The sequence below is a fragment of the Salvelinus fontinalis genome, chromosome 15 (assembly GCF_029448725.1).
Source record: "Salvelinus fontinalis isolate EN_2023a chromosome 15, ASM2944872v1, whole genome shotgun sequence".
Taxonomy (NCBI): Eukaryota; Metazoa; Chordata; class Actinopteri; order Salmoniformes; family Salmonidae; genus Salvelinus; species Salvelinus fontinalis.
In genome coordinates this window covers 7209579-7228814 of record NC_074679.1, presented here as the reverse complement: position 1 = coordinate 7228814, position 19236 = coordinate 7209579, and the positions used below count along the sequence as shown (strand labels likewise).

General features: G+C 39.8%; 1 protein-coding gene across 2 annotated transcripts in view; it reads left to right on the top strand.

The window, feature by feature from the left end:
• LOC129811351 (calcipressin-3-like) overlaps positions 1–12039 on the top strand; it is a 78747-nt gene extending 66708 nt beyond the window's left edge. For both annotated transcript variants that reach the window (XM_055862584.1, XM_055862585.1), the window contains 2 exons: positions 1846–2017; positions 7921–12039. In XM_055862584.1, the coding sequence (XP_055718559.1) occupies positions 1846–2017; positions 7921–8084 (336 nt within the window). In that variant the 3' untranslated portion in view covers positions 8085–12039. The remainder of the gene's footprint in view (positions 1–1845; positions 2018–7920) is intronic.
• The last annotated feature ends 7197 nt before the right edge of the window (positions 12040–19236 follow it).

Here is a 19236-nt window from a genome sequence, read left to right as displayed (position 1 = left end):
AGGGGTAAGAGTCTATATGGGGTAAGAGTCTATAGGGATAAGAGTCTATAGGGATAAGGGTCTATATGGATAAGAGTCTATAGGGATACGAGTCTATAGGGGTAAGAGTCTATAGGGGTAAGAGTCTATAGGGATAAGGGTCAATAGGGATAAGTGGAGACAGGGTCAAACAGTAAAAAGACTTGGAGCAAACAGTAAAAAAACTAAACAGGCAGGGACTACCTAGACTTCCAATGTAATTGTCTGCATCATTTCCAATCCCCCATATTTTTTGGGGTAAATATACATATCCATTCACGTATGCATACATATACACATATATACATACACATACCTACATAGACATACATACTTTTTTTAAAGAGTATACCTTTATTATTATTCCCCGCAAACCCTACCACCGATCCCCCAATTGGAGTAAACTGATAAACATTTCTGTTTTTACCTTCAATTTATACATCTTATACACATTTTACAGACACAGTCTACTTTATAATAGTTCTCTCTTGTTTGTTCTTAGTCCTTCCTCTATTTCTGTTGTCCATCCAGTTTGATTTCCACTTGTAACTGTGCTATTTCACAATAGCTTCGCACCTATACACATTTCACAGATCCCGTATGCCCTACATTGTTTATCTTGTTATTAGTCCCACCCTTCAGCTCCACTCAACCTTTCCCATCTATCTTCTAACATCATCCATTTCGGATTTTTATTTGCCATATATTTTTCAACTGTGCTGTGATGCTTCACAAAAGATTTGAATCTTCCTATTCTCATAGCTTCCACGGATTGTAAATTAAAAATAAACATTTTTGCTAAAATAATAATTATATTATTGATTGATTGACTATGGCTTTTCAAATCCCCCAGTATTGCTATCTGTAGCGTTAGTTCTACGCAAATGTTGCAATTCTTCAACCATTCCTGGACCTGTGACCAAAAACGAGCTACATGCGGACAATACCAAAATAAATGGTCTAATGACTCTGCCTCCTCACAGCAGAATCTACAGAGCTGGGAAGATTGTATCCCCCATATATATAAAATTCTATTAGTTGCAAGAATTTTGTACAATAATTTAAATTGAAAAATTCGAAGTTTTGAATCCGGCGTTGTTTTGCGTATCAATTCATAAACCATGTGCCATGGAATGGGTACATCGAAAATCTCTTTCCAACTATTTTGCAATTTATATGGCACAGCTGTCAGTTTTTTGGTCCTTAAATGAAATTGGTATATGTTTTTATTTATCACACTTTTCTTTAACCATTTATGTTCTTTAATATAAGGCCGACATACAAGTTCCTTACTTTTATCCCCTTCCACCTGCCTCTTCCATTTTTGTGGTAATGCCGCAATTAATTGGTTGTAATTTTGGGTAGAGCAGACATTTCCATATGTCTGTGTTAGCTGCATGTGTGACATTACTCCACCAGTCCTATTTATGATATCATTCACAAAAATTATACCCTTTTTTAAACATTTCTTCGATAAATACAGTTTTTTTATCAATTACTATATTTGAATTTAACCACAAGATTTGTTGTACTATTTGTTCCGTCCTTTCAGGTGGATTAAACTGAAATTGCAACCAACTTTCTAAGGCTTGTTTAAAAAATAAAGATATTTTGGAGATTATTTCCTTTTCAAACAACCGAAAGTAGAGCAGGTGTAATCTGAGACCTTTTAGTTGGGGACCTTTTAGTCCCCAACTTGTTACCTAGACTTGTTACATGTTCAGTTGCTAAACGTTTTCAACATTTTCCATTCCAAATGAACATGACCCAGATTTTATCACTGACATCCATTCTGACATGTCCCACTCTCCTTTCCACCTTCTATAGGTTCAGAATTCTGGGGAGGATATAGACAAGTCGTACCTGGCTCCTCCTGCGCCCGTCAAACAGTTCCTCATCTCGCCCCCTGCCTCGCCGCCCGTGGGCTGGAGCCAGAGCGAAGACGCCACGCCTGGTATCAACTATGACCTGCTGTGTGCGGTGGCCAAGCTGGGCCCAGGTCAGTACATACATACACACACATGCATACATATTGACAGTCTACACACCCTACAAACTCATATAGCATGTATCTACTGGCACTGTTATCTGAACTGAGCTCATCAGCTCCATGTGCTGTGCTATTGTGAGAATCCTAGGATGACGGTAAGATCCCAGAAAGTGCACCAAGTAGCTTAAACACATCCAATTTCTTTGTGCAGTATGCTGGACGGTTATCTAAGTATGAATGTGTATCAGAAAAAGAGATTCATCCTTACAATATTTACAATTTAGTAATTTAGTAGATGCTCTTATCCATGGGCGATTTACAGGAGCAATTAGGGTTAAGTGCCTTGCTCAAGGGCACATCGACAGATTTTTCACCTAGTCGGCTCGGAGATTCAGATCAGCGACCTTTCGGTTACATGAGCGCTATTCTGTTTCTTTAATGGCTCTCTCGTATGGCACACATACTTCCTAATGCCATACTCTGAGACTCTATCTGGCTGAGTTAAGGGTTAGCGTGTGCCACACTCTGAGCTGGTTTGTCTGGCTGAGTTAAGGGCTAGCATTGACCATACTCTGTAATTGTCTGTCTGACTGAGTTAAGGGCTAGCATTGACCATACTGTCTGGCTGGATGAGTTAAGGGTTAGCGTGTGCCACACTCTGAGCTGGTTTGTCTGGCTGAGTTAAGGGCTAGCATTGGCCATTCTCAGGGACTGTCTGTATGGCTGAGTTAAGGGCTAGCATTGGCCATACTCTGTCCCTGTCTCTCTTGCTAGGTAAAGGGCTAGCGCTTGCAGTCAGGAGGTGACCTTTTAGAAATGCCAGCCATATCAAACAGGGAGTGTTCTTTCTACTGGAGACAAGGCAGTAGGGTCACACGGTTCAAGAGGTCACCGAGTTCTCAGAATGCTTCACTGTGTCATTTGGAGTCTTGTCTGTGTGGCCCAATACTGTGTCCATTCTTCTGAAGTGTGCACTCGTACACAACTCCCCAACAAATGTAAAAGCATTGAGCTAGAAGGAGTTTCCACCATGTTTCTTACTTCAGCCATTTCCTTCCTCGTCTCCTCCCCTTTGAACTTCTCCGCCAATGGGCTTTGAGACGAGGAGAGAGGAGAATGGATGCAAGGAGTATGCTATTGAGATCCCTATGAAGGAAAGTGAACAAGTGCACACTTCGGAAGAATGTACAGATTATTATTGTATTTGTTTTACGATGGTATAGACCCTGGTTATCTGTGGAAAGGAAAGCCTCCTCACCAGTAATATGCGAACTTAACGGCAGACAGACGCTATAGTTAGTTACACAATTATATGATTTAGTAGGTTCAGGAGGCAAAGAGATTGTCTTGGCCAATCCCAGCCTGGGTTCTTGTCTGTGGTTGTCTGGAAATCCAGACATCTGAATATTGCAGCACTTTGAGTGCCTCTATTTGGTCTACCTACAAACCTGAACGGCTGTCAAAGATGATGTCATTGAGCATTGCTTTGACTTGGCTTAATCTTTTATGCACCGCCCCCAGCCCCTAAGCATAATGCATTACAGGAAAAATCATGATTCCTACGTTACATGATTTACCATGTTGCAGTGAAGACCCACCACCACGGTGCTGTTACTATGGTAACACCAGAAGGCATCAGGAAATAGGCCTTGGCTCTTGCTGGGGCTTCTTTAGCCTGCCTCTAAATCATATTAGTGCTCTGCTGCAGTGTGGCCCGCTGCCGCTCTCTGCTGGCCGCCTGTGGTAGTGACCTTCCCAAAACAAAACAGGACTTTTTTCTGTCAGACGGCAGTGTGGGAAACCTCTTCTCATGTTTCTCTTGGCCCTGTCTGGTCTCCATGGCAACTGTGATGCAATCTGCATATGTATTTCAGGAGGTTGTGATGAGGGGCATTTGTGTTGCTTAACCCTGGAATTCTCCGGAATCAAACAGCACCGACTACATCAAATCTTATCTGTGATACCTCAATTTGATGTACTGATACTGGCTGTATTTTTTAGGAATCGTATAATATTTAATCCATGCCAGGACATTACCATTATGGCATGGATTAAATGTGTGTATGTATAAATATACACACTACCATTCAAATGTTTGAGGTCACTTAGAAATGTCCTTGTTTCTTAAAGAAAAGCTAATTTTATGTCATTAAAATAACATCAAATTGATCAGAAATACAGAGAAGACATTGTTAATGTTGTAAAAAAATGTTTTAGTTTATTAATTTGACCATTTAAAAAAACATGAATAAAATCATAGAGGATAACACACAATAAAGTCTGGGACTTATTTCCATTGTGGTCCTCTTGAGACAAGATGGCTAGACAAGATCGAACACAGTATGGCAGTGAAATAATAAAACAAAAACATAAAAGAAGAACATCTATCTCATCATTCCAGTTACATCATAGGGGTTATTCATATGGGCACAGAGGACATCAAACATATTTGTACTTTATTTTTAAAGCTGTCCAGAGAGGGCGTTGTTTTTATAGGCAGAGGCAACTCATTCCATTCTGAGGCTCCGGTATACAAGAAAGTACCTTTCCCAGCATTACTCCTGAACCTGTATAAGCACAATGACTATTGTAGCTGGAAACTGCAGATTTTTTTATGGAATATCTACATAGGCGTACAGAGGCCCATTATCAGCAACCATCACTCCTGTGTTCCAATGGCACGTTGTGTTAGCTAATCCAAGTTTATACTTTTAAAAGGCTAGTAGATCATTGGAAAACCATTTTGCAATGATGTTAGCGCAGCAGAAAACTGTTGTTCTGATTATAGAAGCAATAAAACTGGCCTTCTTTAGACTAGTTGAGTATCTGGAGCGTCAGCATTTGTGGGTTCGATTACAGGCTCAAAATGACCAGAAACAAAGTACTTCCTTCTGAAACTCGTCAGTCTATTCTTGTTCAGAGAAATGAAGGGTATTCCATGTGAGAAATTGCCAGAAACTGAAGAACTTGTACAACGCTGTGTACTACTCCCTCACATAACAGCGCAAACTGGCTCTAACCAGAATAGAAAGAGAAGTGGGAGTCCCCGGTGCACAACTGAGCAAGAGGACAAGTACATTAGAGTGTCTAGTTTGAGAAACAGATGCCTCACAAGTACTCAACTGGCAGCTTTATTAAATAGTACCCGCAAAACACCAGTTTCAACGTCAACAGTGGAGGCGACTCCATGATGCAATGTAGATCTGTATGCCTATGTAAATATTCCATAAAAAATCTGCCGTTTCCAGCTACAATGGTAATTTACAACATTAACAGTGTCTACACTGTATTTCTGATCAATTTGATGTTATTTTAATGGACAAAAAAATTGCTATTCTTTCAAAAACAAGGACATTTCTAAGTGACCTCAAACTTTTGAATGGTAGTAAATATATATATATATACAGTTGTTTGTTGGGAAGGGCCCGTAAGTAAGCATTTCCCTGTTCATCTACACCTGTTGTTTATGAAGCATGTGACAAATAAATAAAAATGATAAGTGTAGTTTAGTAGTATATAGTATTAATATATACAGTTGAAGTCGGAAGTTTACATACACCTTAGCCAAATACATTTAAACACAGTTTTTCACAATTCCTGACATTTAATCCTAGTAAAAATCCCCTGTTTTAGGTCAGTCAGGGTCACCACTTTATTTGAAGAATGTGAAATGTCAGAATAATAGTAGAGAGAATGATTTATTTCAGCTTTTATTTCTTTCATCACATTCCCAGTGGGTCAGAAGTTTACATACATTCAATTAGTATTTGGTAGCATTGGCTTTAAATTGTTTAACTTGGGTCAAACATTTCAGGTAGCCTTCCACAACCTTCCCACAATAAGTTGGGTGAATTTTGGCCCATTCCTCCTGACAGAGCTGGTGTAACTGAGTCAGGTTTGTAGGCCTCCTTGCTCGCACACACTTTTTCAGTTCTGCCCACAAATTGTCTACGGGATTGAGGTCAGGGCTTTGTGATGGCCACTCCAATACCTTGACTTTGTTGTCCTTAAGCCATTTTACCACAACTTTAGAAAAATGCTTGGGGTCATTGTCCATTTGGAAGTCCCATTTGCGACCAAGCTTTAACTTCCTGACTGATGTCTTGAGATGTTGCTTCAATATATCCACATAATTTTCCTGCCTCATGATGCCATCTGTTTTGTGAAGTGCACCAGTCCCTCCTGCAGCAAAGCACCCCCACAACATGATGCTGCCACCCCCGTGCTTCACGGTTGGGATGGTGTTCTTCGGCTTGCAAGTCTCCCCCTTTTTCCTCCAAACATAATGATGGTCATTATGGCCAAACAGTTCTATTTTTGTTTCATCAGACCAAAGGACATTTCTCCAAAGAGTACAATCTTTGTCCCCATGTGCAGTTGCAAACCGTAGTCTGGCTTTTTTATGGCGGTTTTTGAGCAGTGGCTTCTTTCTTGCTGAGCGGCCTCTCAGGTTATGTCGATATAGGACTCGTTTTACTGTGGATATAGATACTTTTGTACCTGTTTCCTCCAGCATCTTCACAAGGTCCTTTGCTGTTGTTCTGGGATTGATTTGCACTTTTCGCACTAAAGTACGTTCATCTCTAGGAGACAGAACGCGTCTCCTTCCTGAGCGGTATGATGGCTGCGTGGTTCCATGGTGTTTATACATGCGTACTATTGTTTGTACAGATGAACGTGGTACCTTCAGGCTTTTGGAATTTGATCCCAAGAACCAGATTTGTGGAGATCTACAATTTTTTTCTGAGGTCTTGGCTGATTTCTTTTGATTTTCCCATGATGTCAAGCAAAGAGGCACTGAGTTTGAAGGTAGGCCTTGAAATACATCCACAGGTACACCTCCAATTGACTCAAATGATGTCAATTAGCCCATCAGAAGCTTCTAAAGCCATGACATCATTTTCTGGAATTTCCCAAGCTGTTTAAAGTCACAGTCAACTTAGTGTATGTAAACTTCTGACCTGCTGGAATTGTGATGCAGTGAATTATAAGTGAAATAATCTGTCTGTAAACAATTGTTGGAAAAATCACTTGTGTCATGCACAAAGTAGATGTCCTAACCGACTTGCCAAAACTATAGTTCGTTAACAACACATTTTTGGAGTGGTTGAAAAACAAGTTTTAAGGACTCCAACCTAAGTGTATGTAAACTTCCTACTTCAACTCTCTCTCTCTCTATATATATATATATATATATATATATATATATATATATATATATATATATATATATATATATATATATATATATATATGTATTCTGTCTCCTCTATTGGAGTAGTTTGGCACACGATAGCAACAAGAGCCAGTGTGAACCTATCCTAGCCTGAAGTACATTTCATTAACACAGCCAGTGTTATTCCAGCTGATAACGTCAGCCATCGCAGGGGAGGTTCCCTCTTTCATCTAGTGCTAGGCTAACACTCAGTTCATAGTTCTAGAGGAGCCATGTTATACAAGCATTTCGCTACACCTGCGATAACATCTGCTAAATATGTGTATGCAACCAATCAAATGTGATTTCATTTTTATTTTCTGATCCTGCGGCTTAGTGGTTAGCGTTGTTTTTTTAATGTCTGTCGGGCTTATTTACAGGCTCCTCTACCTCTGGTACTATAGACTTGGATCTGTCCTGCAGTCTGATCAATCTGCTTCAATTGTAGATCAGACTTTCATTGGCCATCTAATCAAGAGATTGAACCTGTAATGCGGCTGTAGGGCTGTTGATGGATGTGTAGCATTCTAAAGGCAAATCAAGTCTGGTGGATTAAAGTCTTTGTCGGTTTTTCTTCCTCTCTCTTTTTCACGCTCTCTTCTCTTTCTCAAACCCCTTTCTACCCCTTTTCTCTCTCTCTCCTTCCATCCTTCCCTGTCTCTCTCCTTCCATCCCTCCCTACCCTCTCCTTCTTTAGGGGAGAAGTATGAACTGCATGCGGGCACTGAGTCAACCCCCAGCGTTGTGGTTCATGTGTGCGACAGCGATGCAGAGGATGACAACGACGAAGCGCGGCCCAAGCAGAAACAGCAGATCGTCCAAACCCGGCGCCCCGACGGCCCGTCGCAAGTCCTGAACTAGGACGCTCGTTACAGACCCCATTCCTACGACCGCAACACACACACGCACCAAGCCCTGTCTTCTCTGTCTCTGCAGTCGCACAGCACAGCAAGGCAACGCCCCTCATTTCAGTTCAACCCAAAACACACAAACAGCAGACAGTTGGTGGTGTTTGTGGAGGGAGCATGGCTATTGGATGGGATGAGGCGGCCTGTATGGACGATGGAGGATGGATGAGATTTACACACACTCATCACACTCAAAGGAAAGGGAGGGGGGGGGGTGCCTAACTCTTGACCCCTGACCTCGGATCAGCCAGGGGCGGGTATGTAACACCTTGTCCTCCTAAAGCAGGCACCCTGTCATAGATTATACACTCAGCTCTCATCTGTAGTAGTTCCTCTCTAGTAGTACTTATTTCCTTCCTGCTTACTGTCACTGGTTAGTTGTGTCGCGCAGTGGTCTTTCGGGGACATGCAATACCTCTAACAAGGTTTTTGAGTTTCTTTACTTTTTTTATATAAATTTGTTCTTCTGATTGTTAGTCTGTTCTTCTTCTGCTATTTATGATATCAGCTGATTGGTTGTTTCTGCTAACACAGAATGAGGATGACTGTCTGGTATTCCTCTTCTTGTCTTCATGTATATATAAGAACATACTCCTACAGAGACTCAAATACTAAACTGTTGTATAAAGCAAAGGAACCTACGGAGGTCACACTACATAGCAACAGGTGGCCATGTGGTAACATCAAAGTTATGGTGGTGTTTGCATTTTATTTACATTTTGGGGAGGGTCTGCTTATGTCCTTTTAATCAGAGAGGTGTCTATTGAAGTGTTGCTGAACTAGGTGTGCATTCTTCTTAAAATGTATTTGATACCACAAACAATTGTTTTTTTGCATGCTTACTAACGTAGTCGGGAGCTGAGGCATTTTATACTGGTCAAGACGACAGGGAAATGGAATGACGCTTTTGACGACACGCATATCTCTAGTTTTATAGTGTCAGGTGTGAGGGGGGAGGCTGGCTGAGTGAGTGAAAAGACAGAGTGAATGAGACCTTTACAGTGTGAGTAAAAGCCTAAGAATTGGGCTTTAGGATAGGAGTAACGCCTAAGAGTTGGGCTTTAGGATAGGAGTAACGCCTAAGAGTTGGGCTTTAGGATAGAAGTAGAGGCTAAGACTAATCTCCTACAGGAGTGTTGACATTTTCGGAGGGCATTTATGTTTATTCCATCTTTCCGGTAATGTTTTGGGGTCTTGTTATGATATCAACACAGCTGTCTTCTTCTCAGACCTATATGGCTTGTTTTACACTGAGAATCTCTCTATCTCTGGAGCTATACTAAAGGAATGTCCTGACTTTCCTCTGTCAGCTCTTAAAAGTTGAAGACTGCTTCTTAGTTCTTGCTGTAAATAGCTCAATAGTCAGTAGGTGGAAATAGTCCATTAGGTTTTAATGATTGACATTAAGCGTTGCTGAGAAATTGAAAAAGTTTAATTAGCCACCCAGCCTCTGGAGATAGCAACCAATGCCTTCATCTCACATTGCAGTCACAGCACAAACCTTTGGAAACTAAAGAGAAAGTTTTTAAAAATGTTATTAAAAATGAGTTTTATTGTCACATGAAATGTGTTTTACAGGGTCAGCCATAGTAGTACAGCGCCCCTAGAGCAAATTACTCCAATTTGGAATACTGCTGCATTAACAGTTGTTTATTTGCTCACAACAAGTTTTTTTCCAACTCCCAAATAAAATTAAGAATTAATTAATTAAGTGTGCTTTTAGTCATTCATTTTAATCCTAAATATCTAAATTTAAGAGTAACTTTTACCAGAATGATAGACGTTTCTCCTGACCATGCACTTTGAATAACAACAAGCATAACATGTCAACTATAATGTCATGTGTCTGTTATTACAATGATTTGATGCCATAAAAAGTCCCTCATGTTTTAGTTTTTTCACAAACATTCTCCATATAGTGAGTCTGTTGTATACAGACAATTCCATGTAGTCTGTTGTATACAGCATTTTCCATGTAAGAGTCAATGATTTCATTCCCAACCTGAAAAGGTGTTTTGAAACCAGTGTTTTTTTTTCATTCCAAAATAAAAGCCCAACCGTTGAGGGGGAGTGTTCCGGTGGGCCTCGGCGGTTAACCTAAACCTTTTCCGTGTTTCCGTGCATGAAAAATGACAGATATTTTTGCTCATATTAGTAAACAAAAGATGGTCTGTCTGCATGCGAGCACTTTATTGTCAGCAGTCTTTTTTCTTCTCATTGTAGAGTCAGTCTTTTTTCTTCTCACTGTAAAGGCAGTCTTTTTTCTTCTCACTGTAAATGCAGCCTTTTTCTTCTCACTGTAAAGGAAGTCTTTTTCTTCTCACTGTAAAGGCAGTCTTTTTTCTTCTCACTATAAAGGCAGTCTTTTTTTCTCACTGGAAAGGCAGTCTTTTTTCTTCTCACTGTAAAGGCAGTCTTTTTTATTTTCACTGTAGAGGCAGTCTTTCTTCTCATTGTAAAGGCAGTCTTTTTCTTCTCATTGTAAAGGCAGTCTTTTTCTTCTCATTGTAGAGGCAGTCTTTTTTATTTTCACTGTAAAGGCAGTCTTTTTTATTTTCACTGTGAAGGCAGTCTTTTATTTTCACTGTAGAGGCAGTCTTTTCCTTCTCATTGTAAAGGCAGTCTTTTTTATTTTCACTGTAGAGGCAGTCTTTCTTCTCATTGTAAAGGCAGTCTTTTTCTTCTCATTGTAAAGGCAGTCTTTTTCTTCTCATTGTAGAGGCAGTCTTTTCCTTCTCATTGTAAAGGCAGTCTTTTTTATTTTCACTGTAGATGCCGTCTTTTCCTTCTCACTGTAAAGGCAGTCTTTTCCTTCTCGCTGTGAAGGCAGTCTTTTCCTTCTCACTGTGAAGGCAGTCTTTTTTCTTCTCACTGTAGAGGCAGTCTTTTTTCTTTTCACTGTAGAGGCAGTCTTTTTTCTTCTCACTGTAAAGGCAGTCTTGCTAGAGAGAATGTTCTATATTTCTTTTGTTCTTTAAAAAAAAAATCTTCTGTTTTTCAAAATAAACACCCGGGTAGCCTTCTCACTAGCAGAGCAGCGTGCGTTTAACACTCATCATCTCTCGCTAGTGGGGGTTTGAAGGCTCGGAGGCCTTTGGATATATGTGCAGGAGTGTACTACTGAATAGGTGTGGTAGGAAGAACAGGAAAATGTGTCTTTTGAGATGATGGTTGGTTGCACCCACAGAACACATGTGTGTTTTTGTTAGTGTTTGTCCCTGGAACATAATTTCAAGTGCAAGCTTTGTTCTTTCAGAGGTGACTTCTAAAAATCAAGCAGCCAGCGAGTGTTGAAACACAATGCAATGGCACAGACACTTTCTAGTCTTTCTAGTCACTTTCTGGTGATAATATTGCTGATTGATGACTAAGATAATGATTACGTTGACGAGGCTGATCTGATGTTTTCTACTGACTGCTGTCTCTGAAACTCGAGCATTTTGGGTCGCAGGCGAAACGAGAAACATTTATAGTGATTTTGTTGCCGACGCCAGTTCCAGTATGCAGCTAAAAAAATGTGGGCTTCTAATTTTATGTTGATGTAAAGATACAAATAAATAAAAAGTTCTGAAATGCTCGATCAAATCAATTCTTATTGTGTCGTGTTAAAAATTGACTCAGTTTAAATGTTTGTTTTTTTGGAACGTCTACAAAACGGTCAATACCGTCCGTTACTGTTGTATACTGTTCTGTTGAAATCTGAATATTATGTCTAGTACTGTAGTTATCCAGAAAACGAAGTAGCAATCAAGCAATAATTTACAGGTATATACAGGTATCTGTATTTTATGTTGTGTACTAATTTCCAGAGTTGTTTTCTCTGACTGTTACAACAGTACTTGCTTATATTTGTGTGGTATGATTGTCATTCGTTTCACATGAGAAATACATAAATAACTATTCTTAAAGATGTTTGGAGTTTGTGTTTTTTAAGCTCCGGCATAATCCATTTTTCCTTTTGCCCTGAATGTACTGTATCTTCAAATATACGACATATGCTACACTACAGTTGAAGTCGGAAGTTTACATACACTTAGGTTGGAGTCCTTAAAACTCGTTTTTCAACCACTCCACAAATATCTTGTTAACAGACTATAGTTTTGGCAAGTTGGTTAGGTCATCTACTTTGTGCATGACACAAGTAATTTTCCCAACAATTGTTTACAGACAGATTATTTCACTTATAATTTACTGTATCACAATTCCAGTGGGTCAGAAGTTTACATGCACTAAGCTGACTGCGCCTTTAAACAGCTTGGAAAATTCCAGAACATGATGTCATGACTTTAGAAGGTTCTGATGTGCTAATTGACATCATTTGAGTCAATTGGAGGTGTATCTGTGGATGTATTTCAAGGCCTACCTTCAAACTCAGTGCCTCTTTGCTTGACATCATGGGAAAATCAAAAGAAATCAGCCAAGACCTCAGGAAAAAAAATTGTAGACCTCCACAAGTCTGGTTCATACTTGAGAGCATTTTCCAAACACCACGTACCACGTTCATCTGTACAAACAATAATACGCAACTATAAACACCATGGGACCACGCAGCCGTTATACCGCTCAGGAAGGAGACGCGCTCTGTCTCCTAGAGATGAAAGTACTTTGGTGCGAAAAGTGCAAATCAATCCCAGAACAACAGCAAAGGACCTTGTGAAGATGCTGGAGGAAACAGGTACAAAAGTATCTATATCCACAGTAAAACAAGTCTTTATCAACATAACCTGAAAGGCCGCTCAGCAAGGAAGAAGCCACTGCTCCAAAACCTCCATAAAAAAAGCCAGACTACGGTTTGTAACTGCACATGGGGACAAACATCGTACTTTTTGGAGAAAAGTCCTCTGGTCTAATGAAACAAAAATAGAACTGTTTGGCCATAATGACCATCGTTATGTTTGGAAAAAGGGGGAGGCTTGCAAGCCGAAGAACACCATCCCAACCGTGAAGCACCGGGGTGGCAGCATCATGTTGTGGGGGTGTTTTGCTGCAGGAGGGACTGGTGCACTTCACAAAATAGATGGTATCATGAGGCAGAAAAATTATGTGGATATATTGAAGCAACATCTCAAGACATCAGTCAGGAAGTTAAAGCTTGGTCGCAAATGGGTCTTCCAAATGGATAATGACTCCAAGCATACTTCCAAAGTTGTGTCAAAATGGCTTAAGGACAACAAAGTCAAGGTATTGGAGTGTCCATCACAAAGCCCTGACCTCAATCCTATAGAAATTTGTGGGCAGAACTGTATAAGTGTGTGCGAGCAAGGAGGCCTACAAACCTGACTCAGTTACACCAGCTTTTAAGGATTTCTTTCTTTTTACTTTTGGATTAAGTGCATATTGTTTTCTAGATATTATAACGGCACTGTTGAAGCTAGAAACCTGCGATAACATCTGCAAATCTTTGTACGACTTTATTTTATTTGACATTTCGGCCTTCGAGAAGGTGGACGTTTCCATATATTTTTGTAAAAATGGTCCCAGCCATTACAAGTCAGATGCCTTTAATCTAGCTTCTGAGGGCCTAGCTAATGGCTGAGATCACAAAAGAAAAATCCTGATTTGGATATTTTTTTCTCTTCAGTGTCACCCTTTCCTTTCCAACACAACCTGAAGAAATGACATCAGAATATAATTGAAAAATAATGATATAATTAGAAACCCATTGAAATATTATTGAAAAGATTAAACTGAATTTAAATTGAAATGTGTATTTTAAAACTATAACAATTTTTTTTTTTATTCTTAGGCCTTTTTTTGAAGGTTGTAGAAGGCCCTCACGATTCCTCATTGTTTGAATTGTACATTGACCATGTATTCTTTCAGTACCGTCAAATTCTAATTGGGCCGGTTTCTCAGGCACAGATTGAGCCTATATACTTTTTTAATGGAGATTCTCTCTGATCTTGCTTTTTAGTCCAGGAGTAGGTTTACTGTAATCTGTTTCTGGGAAACTGGCCCATAATGTTTTGGAGTATTAGCTAAATCGTTCAATGAACACTAGGCCTACATTAGAAAAAAATAGGACAAATATGTATTTATTGCAGGTCCCTGTCATGTCACACCTCGTCTGTCTGCCTTGACCGTGTTGAGAAGAAGCTTTTAATGCCATGAAGAGATAAAGGCAGAGGAAGGAGGCTAATGGCAACACTTTAATCTACACCTCCGGTGGGAGAAGTGCACAAACGTTGACTTGCTATTGTAAAGCCGCTTTGACTCCCCTTTGACTGTACTGAAGTAGCAGATTTCTGTTTGTGTAGAATATATGGAAACTATCATAGGAAACATGATACGTACTGTAAGAGATATTTAGTTCTGTATGTAGGGGCTGAACTAGCAATCAAAATAGCCATATAGTGGTGTGATATCTCAATGGCAACAAAGCAAAAATTAATACTGACATATATTAAAGAATATGACATAACCAATCTCTGCAGAGTAGCATGGTGTTCATTTTCAATGATTAATCGTTAATGAATTTCAAGCTATTAATCAGTAAGAAATCAACAATCCAAAGTCACTGCATCACCCACCGTCTGTTTGTACTGGAGTGAGATCAACATAAAAGGGATGCCATTTTGAAAGATGCATTCATTCTTCTCCTGCATCTGTGTGAAATCTAATTTAGATCTTCAGAAGTGGCTTATCTAATAACCCTTATGTTAAACAACATTTTTTTCCCGTATGGGAACTTTTCAAGCAAACAGGCAAACAGAGTTTAGCCCATTGGGAGCGGGCAGAAGAACAATTCCTGTCAAGTTTAATGACTCAGTTACACTTTCTCACAAAAGAGGTAAAGTAAGTAAATAGGTTTGGAGTCCTAGAGGGCCACCACCTAGCCTCGCACAGGTAAATATACCTGGTCAAAAATACTGTTTGAAATCATTTAAAATACTTAATCTGTGCTTGATTGAGCTTGCCTAGCTCAATGGACCAATAGAATAATCTCAAACGGCAAACCCCGCCCATCTGGCACTCCAGGAAGACTAGAGCAAACGCTCAATGTATTTGAAAGATTTCTAATAATATTTGAACCCAGGTGTGCAGGTAACATGAGGCTAACAGCTAGGAGAAAGAACCATTGCTGCCTGTCATGGGATCTGGTCAGAAGAGAGGAAAGAAGAGGAGTGAAAAGAGAATTCCTCACAGAGAGAGAAAGAATATTTCCAAATCAGCGAGACACTTGTTGGCCAAGCCTTTCATTGAGGCTGTTTGTCTTGGTAATAGAATATCCCCCTTGGGGTGAGGGGAGTGGCTTTCTGAAAGAGAAAAGGCATCCCATTACATATGTGTTCTGTTAGACCAATCCAATGACCTGTGTACACAATATATTGTACGTTAGGAGGGTACATTACATCAAATGAAATGGGAAATACCCTATAGCTAGAGGGACATAAAATACATGATTTAGTTAGGGATCTTTTAGTTGGGGATCTTTTAGTTGGGGAACTTTTAGTTGGGGACTTTTTAGTGATGGACCTTTTAGTTACGGACCTTTTAGTTGGGGACATTTTAGTTACGGACCTTTTAGTTGGGGATCTTTTAGTTGGGGACCTTTCAGTTGGGGACATTTTAGTTACGGACCTTTTAGTTGGGGACCTTTTAGTTGCTGACCTTTTAGTTAGGGATCTTTTAGTTGGGGACCTTTTAGTTGGGGACCTTTTAGTTGGGGACCTTTTAGTTGGGGACATTTTAGTTACTGACCTTTTAGTTAGGGATCTTTTAGTTGGGGACCTTTTAGTTGGGGACCTTTTAGTTGGGGACTTTTTAGTAACTGACCTTTTAGTTGGGGACATTTTAGTTACGGACCTTTTAGTTGGGGACCTTTTAGTTACGGACCTTTTAGTTGGGGACCTTTAAGTTGGGGGCCTTTTAGCTACGGACCTTTTAGTTGGGGACCTTTTAGTTGGGGACTTTTTAGTTACGGACCTTTTAGTTGGGGACTTTTTAGTGATGGACCTTTTAGTTGGGGACCTTTAGTTGGGGACCTTTTAGTTGGGGACCTTTTAGTTACGGACCTTTTAGTTGGGGACCTTTAGTTGGGGACTTTTTAGTTGGGGACCTTTTACTTAGGGACCTTTTAGTTGGGGACTTTTTAGTTACGGACCTTTTAGTTGGGGACCTTTTAGTTGGGGACTTTTTAGTTACGGAACTTTTTTTACATTTTTTTTAATTTATTTATTATTATTATTATTATTATTATTATTTTTTTAGGGGGGGGGGTGGATCAGCTTAATATTGCGGAAAGAATGTTGCTTCCAATGTAATTGTATGCATCATTTCCAATCCCCCATATTTTTTGGGGTACATATATATATCCATACACCTATGCATACACATACGCATATATACATACACATACCTATATAGACATACATACTTTTTTAAAGAATATACCTTTATTATTATTCCCCGCAAACCCTACCACCAATCCCCCAATTGGAGTAAACTGATAAACATTTCTGTTTTTACCTTCAATTTATACATCTTATACACATTTTACAGACACAGTCTACTTTATAATAGTTCTCTCTTGTTTGTTCTTAGTCCTTCCTCTATTTCTGTTGTCCATCCAGTTTGATTTCCACTTGTAACTGTGCTATTTCACAATAGCTTCGCACCTATACACATTTCACAGATCCCGTATGCCCTACATTGTTTATCTTGTTATTAGTCCCACCCTTCAGCTCCACTCAACCCTTCCCATCTATCTTCCAACATCATCCATTTCGGATTTTTATTTGCCATATATTTTTCAACTGTGCTGTGATGCTTCACAAAAGATTTGAATCTTCCTATTCTCATAGCTTCCACGGATTGTAAATTAAAAATAAACATTTTTGCTAAAATAATTATTATATTATTGATTGATTGACTATGGCTTTTCAAATCCCCCAGTATTGCTATCTGTAGCGTTAGTTCTACGCAAATGTTGCAATTCTTCAGCCATTCCTGGACCTGTGACCAAAAACGAGCTACACGCGGACAATACCAAAATAAATGGTCTAATGACTCTGCCTCCTCACAGCAGAATCTGCAGAGCTGGGAAGATTGTATCCCCCATATATATAACATTCTATTAGTTGCAAGAATTTTGTACAATAATTTAAATTGAAAAATGTGAAGTTTTGAATCCGGCGTTGTTTTGCGTATCAATTCATAAACCATGTGCCATGGAATGGGTACATCGAAAATCTCTTCCCAACTATTTTGCAATTTATATGGCACAGCTGTCAGTTTTTTGGTCCTTAAATGAAATTGGTATATGTTTTTATTTATCACACTTTTCTTTAAACATTTATGTTCTTTAATACAGGGCCGACATACAAGTTCCTTACTTTTATCCCCTTCCACCTGCCTCTTCCATTTTTGTGGTAATGCCGCAATTAATTGGTTGTAATTTTGGGTAGAGCAGACATTTCCATATGTCTGTGTTAGCTGCATGTGTGACATTACTCCACCAGTCCTATTTATGATATCATTCACAAAAATTACACCCTTTTTAAAAATTTCTTCGATAAATACAGTTTTTTTATCAATTACTATATTTGAATTTAACCACAATATTTGTTGTACTATTTGTTCCGTCCTTTCAGGTGGATTAAACTGAAATTGCAAATTAGAAAGTTAAGGCTTGTTTAAAAAATAAAGATATTTTGGAGATTATTTCCTTTTCAAACAACCGAAAGTGAGCAGGTGTAATCTGAGACCTTTTAGTTACGGACCTTTTAGTTGGGGACCTTTTAGTTGGGGACCTTTTAGTTGGGGACCTTTTAGTTACGGACCTTTTAGTTACGGACCTTTTAGTTGGGGACCTTTTAGTTGGGGACCTTTTAGTTACGGACCTTTTAGTTGGGGACCTTTTAGTTGGGGACCTTTTAGTTGGGGACCTTTTAGTTACGGACCTTTTAGTTACGGACCTTTTAGTTGGGGACCTTTTACTTAGGGACCTTTTAGTTGGGGACATTTTAGTTGGGGACCTTTTAGTTGGGGATCTTTTAGTTACGGACCTTTTAGTTACTGACCTTTTTTTGTGACGGAGCTTTTGTGACGTATATTTAATTTACGGACCTTTAGTTATGGACATTTTAGTTGGGGATCAGGGTTCAGGTCAGCGGGGTCATCTGGTTCTGGGCTTCCCCCTGTGGAATGCGGGCCTCGTTGGAGCAGATATGTAGGGGAGAGGTTACTAGCACGTTCACCTGCCTCTTGCTCAAAGTCTGCCACCACCCAGAGGATGCCCACAGCCAGGGTAAGCAGAGTGACCCTTCTTGTAGGAGTAAAAGGAGTAACATCTTCTTCTTTTAGATAGTCTTCTTCTGGCTCTGCTACTTGCTTACAGTGGGAGGTGTGGTACCAGGTGTCTCCCTATGCACATTACCGCTGTTGGGGTGGTGAGGGCAATCAGAAGTGGTCCCTTCCACCTGGGTTTTAAAGGTTCTTTACCTTTTTGTTGCCTCCTGACCACTACGCAATCTCCAGGCTGGAGATCGGGATGGGGACGGTCATCAAGGGGAGTTTGGGCAGCAGAGACCTGTGACTGAACAGCTGGAATACAGTTGGTCAGAGGTATACTTCATCATAGTGTCATCCAACAGATGCAGATCTGGGACTGTAGCTGGTGGTGACGCGGGGGTCCTCAAGGGATGGGCCATCAGTACCTCATGTGAACTGAGGCCAGTTTCCTGGACTGAGGTGAAACATATTGAAACATGGCAATGGGTAGCACATCCACCCAGGTAAGTCCTGTTTTCGCACATATTTTTTTGTCCGTTTTATTTTTCAGAACACCATTGTAGCGTTCTACAAGTCCAGAACCTTCCAGGTGAAACGGTACATGCAAATTTCTCTTAACTTGCATCACGTCACACAATTCTTTCATTATCTTCCAGGTGAAAAGTGTCCCCCTATCTTTATTATAACTTTGTGGTACGCCGAATCGTGAAACAATATGACATAACAGGCATTTAGCCACAGTCTTTATTTGCTTCCTTATTAGATGTAGGGGAGGCTGCACTCCATTTAGCCACAGTCTTTATTTGCTTCCTTATTAGATGTAGGGGAGGCTGCCCTCCATTTGGAGTAGTTTTAAATCACAGTCTTTATTT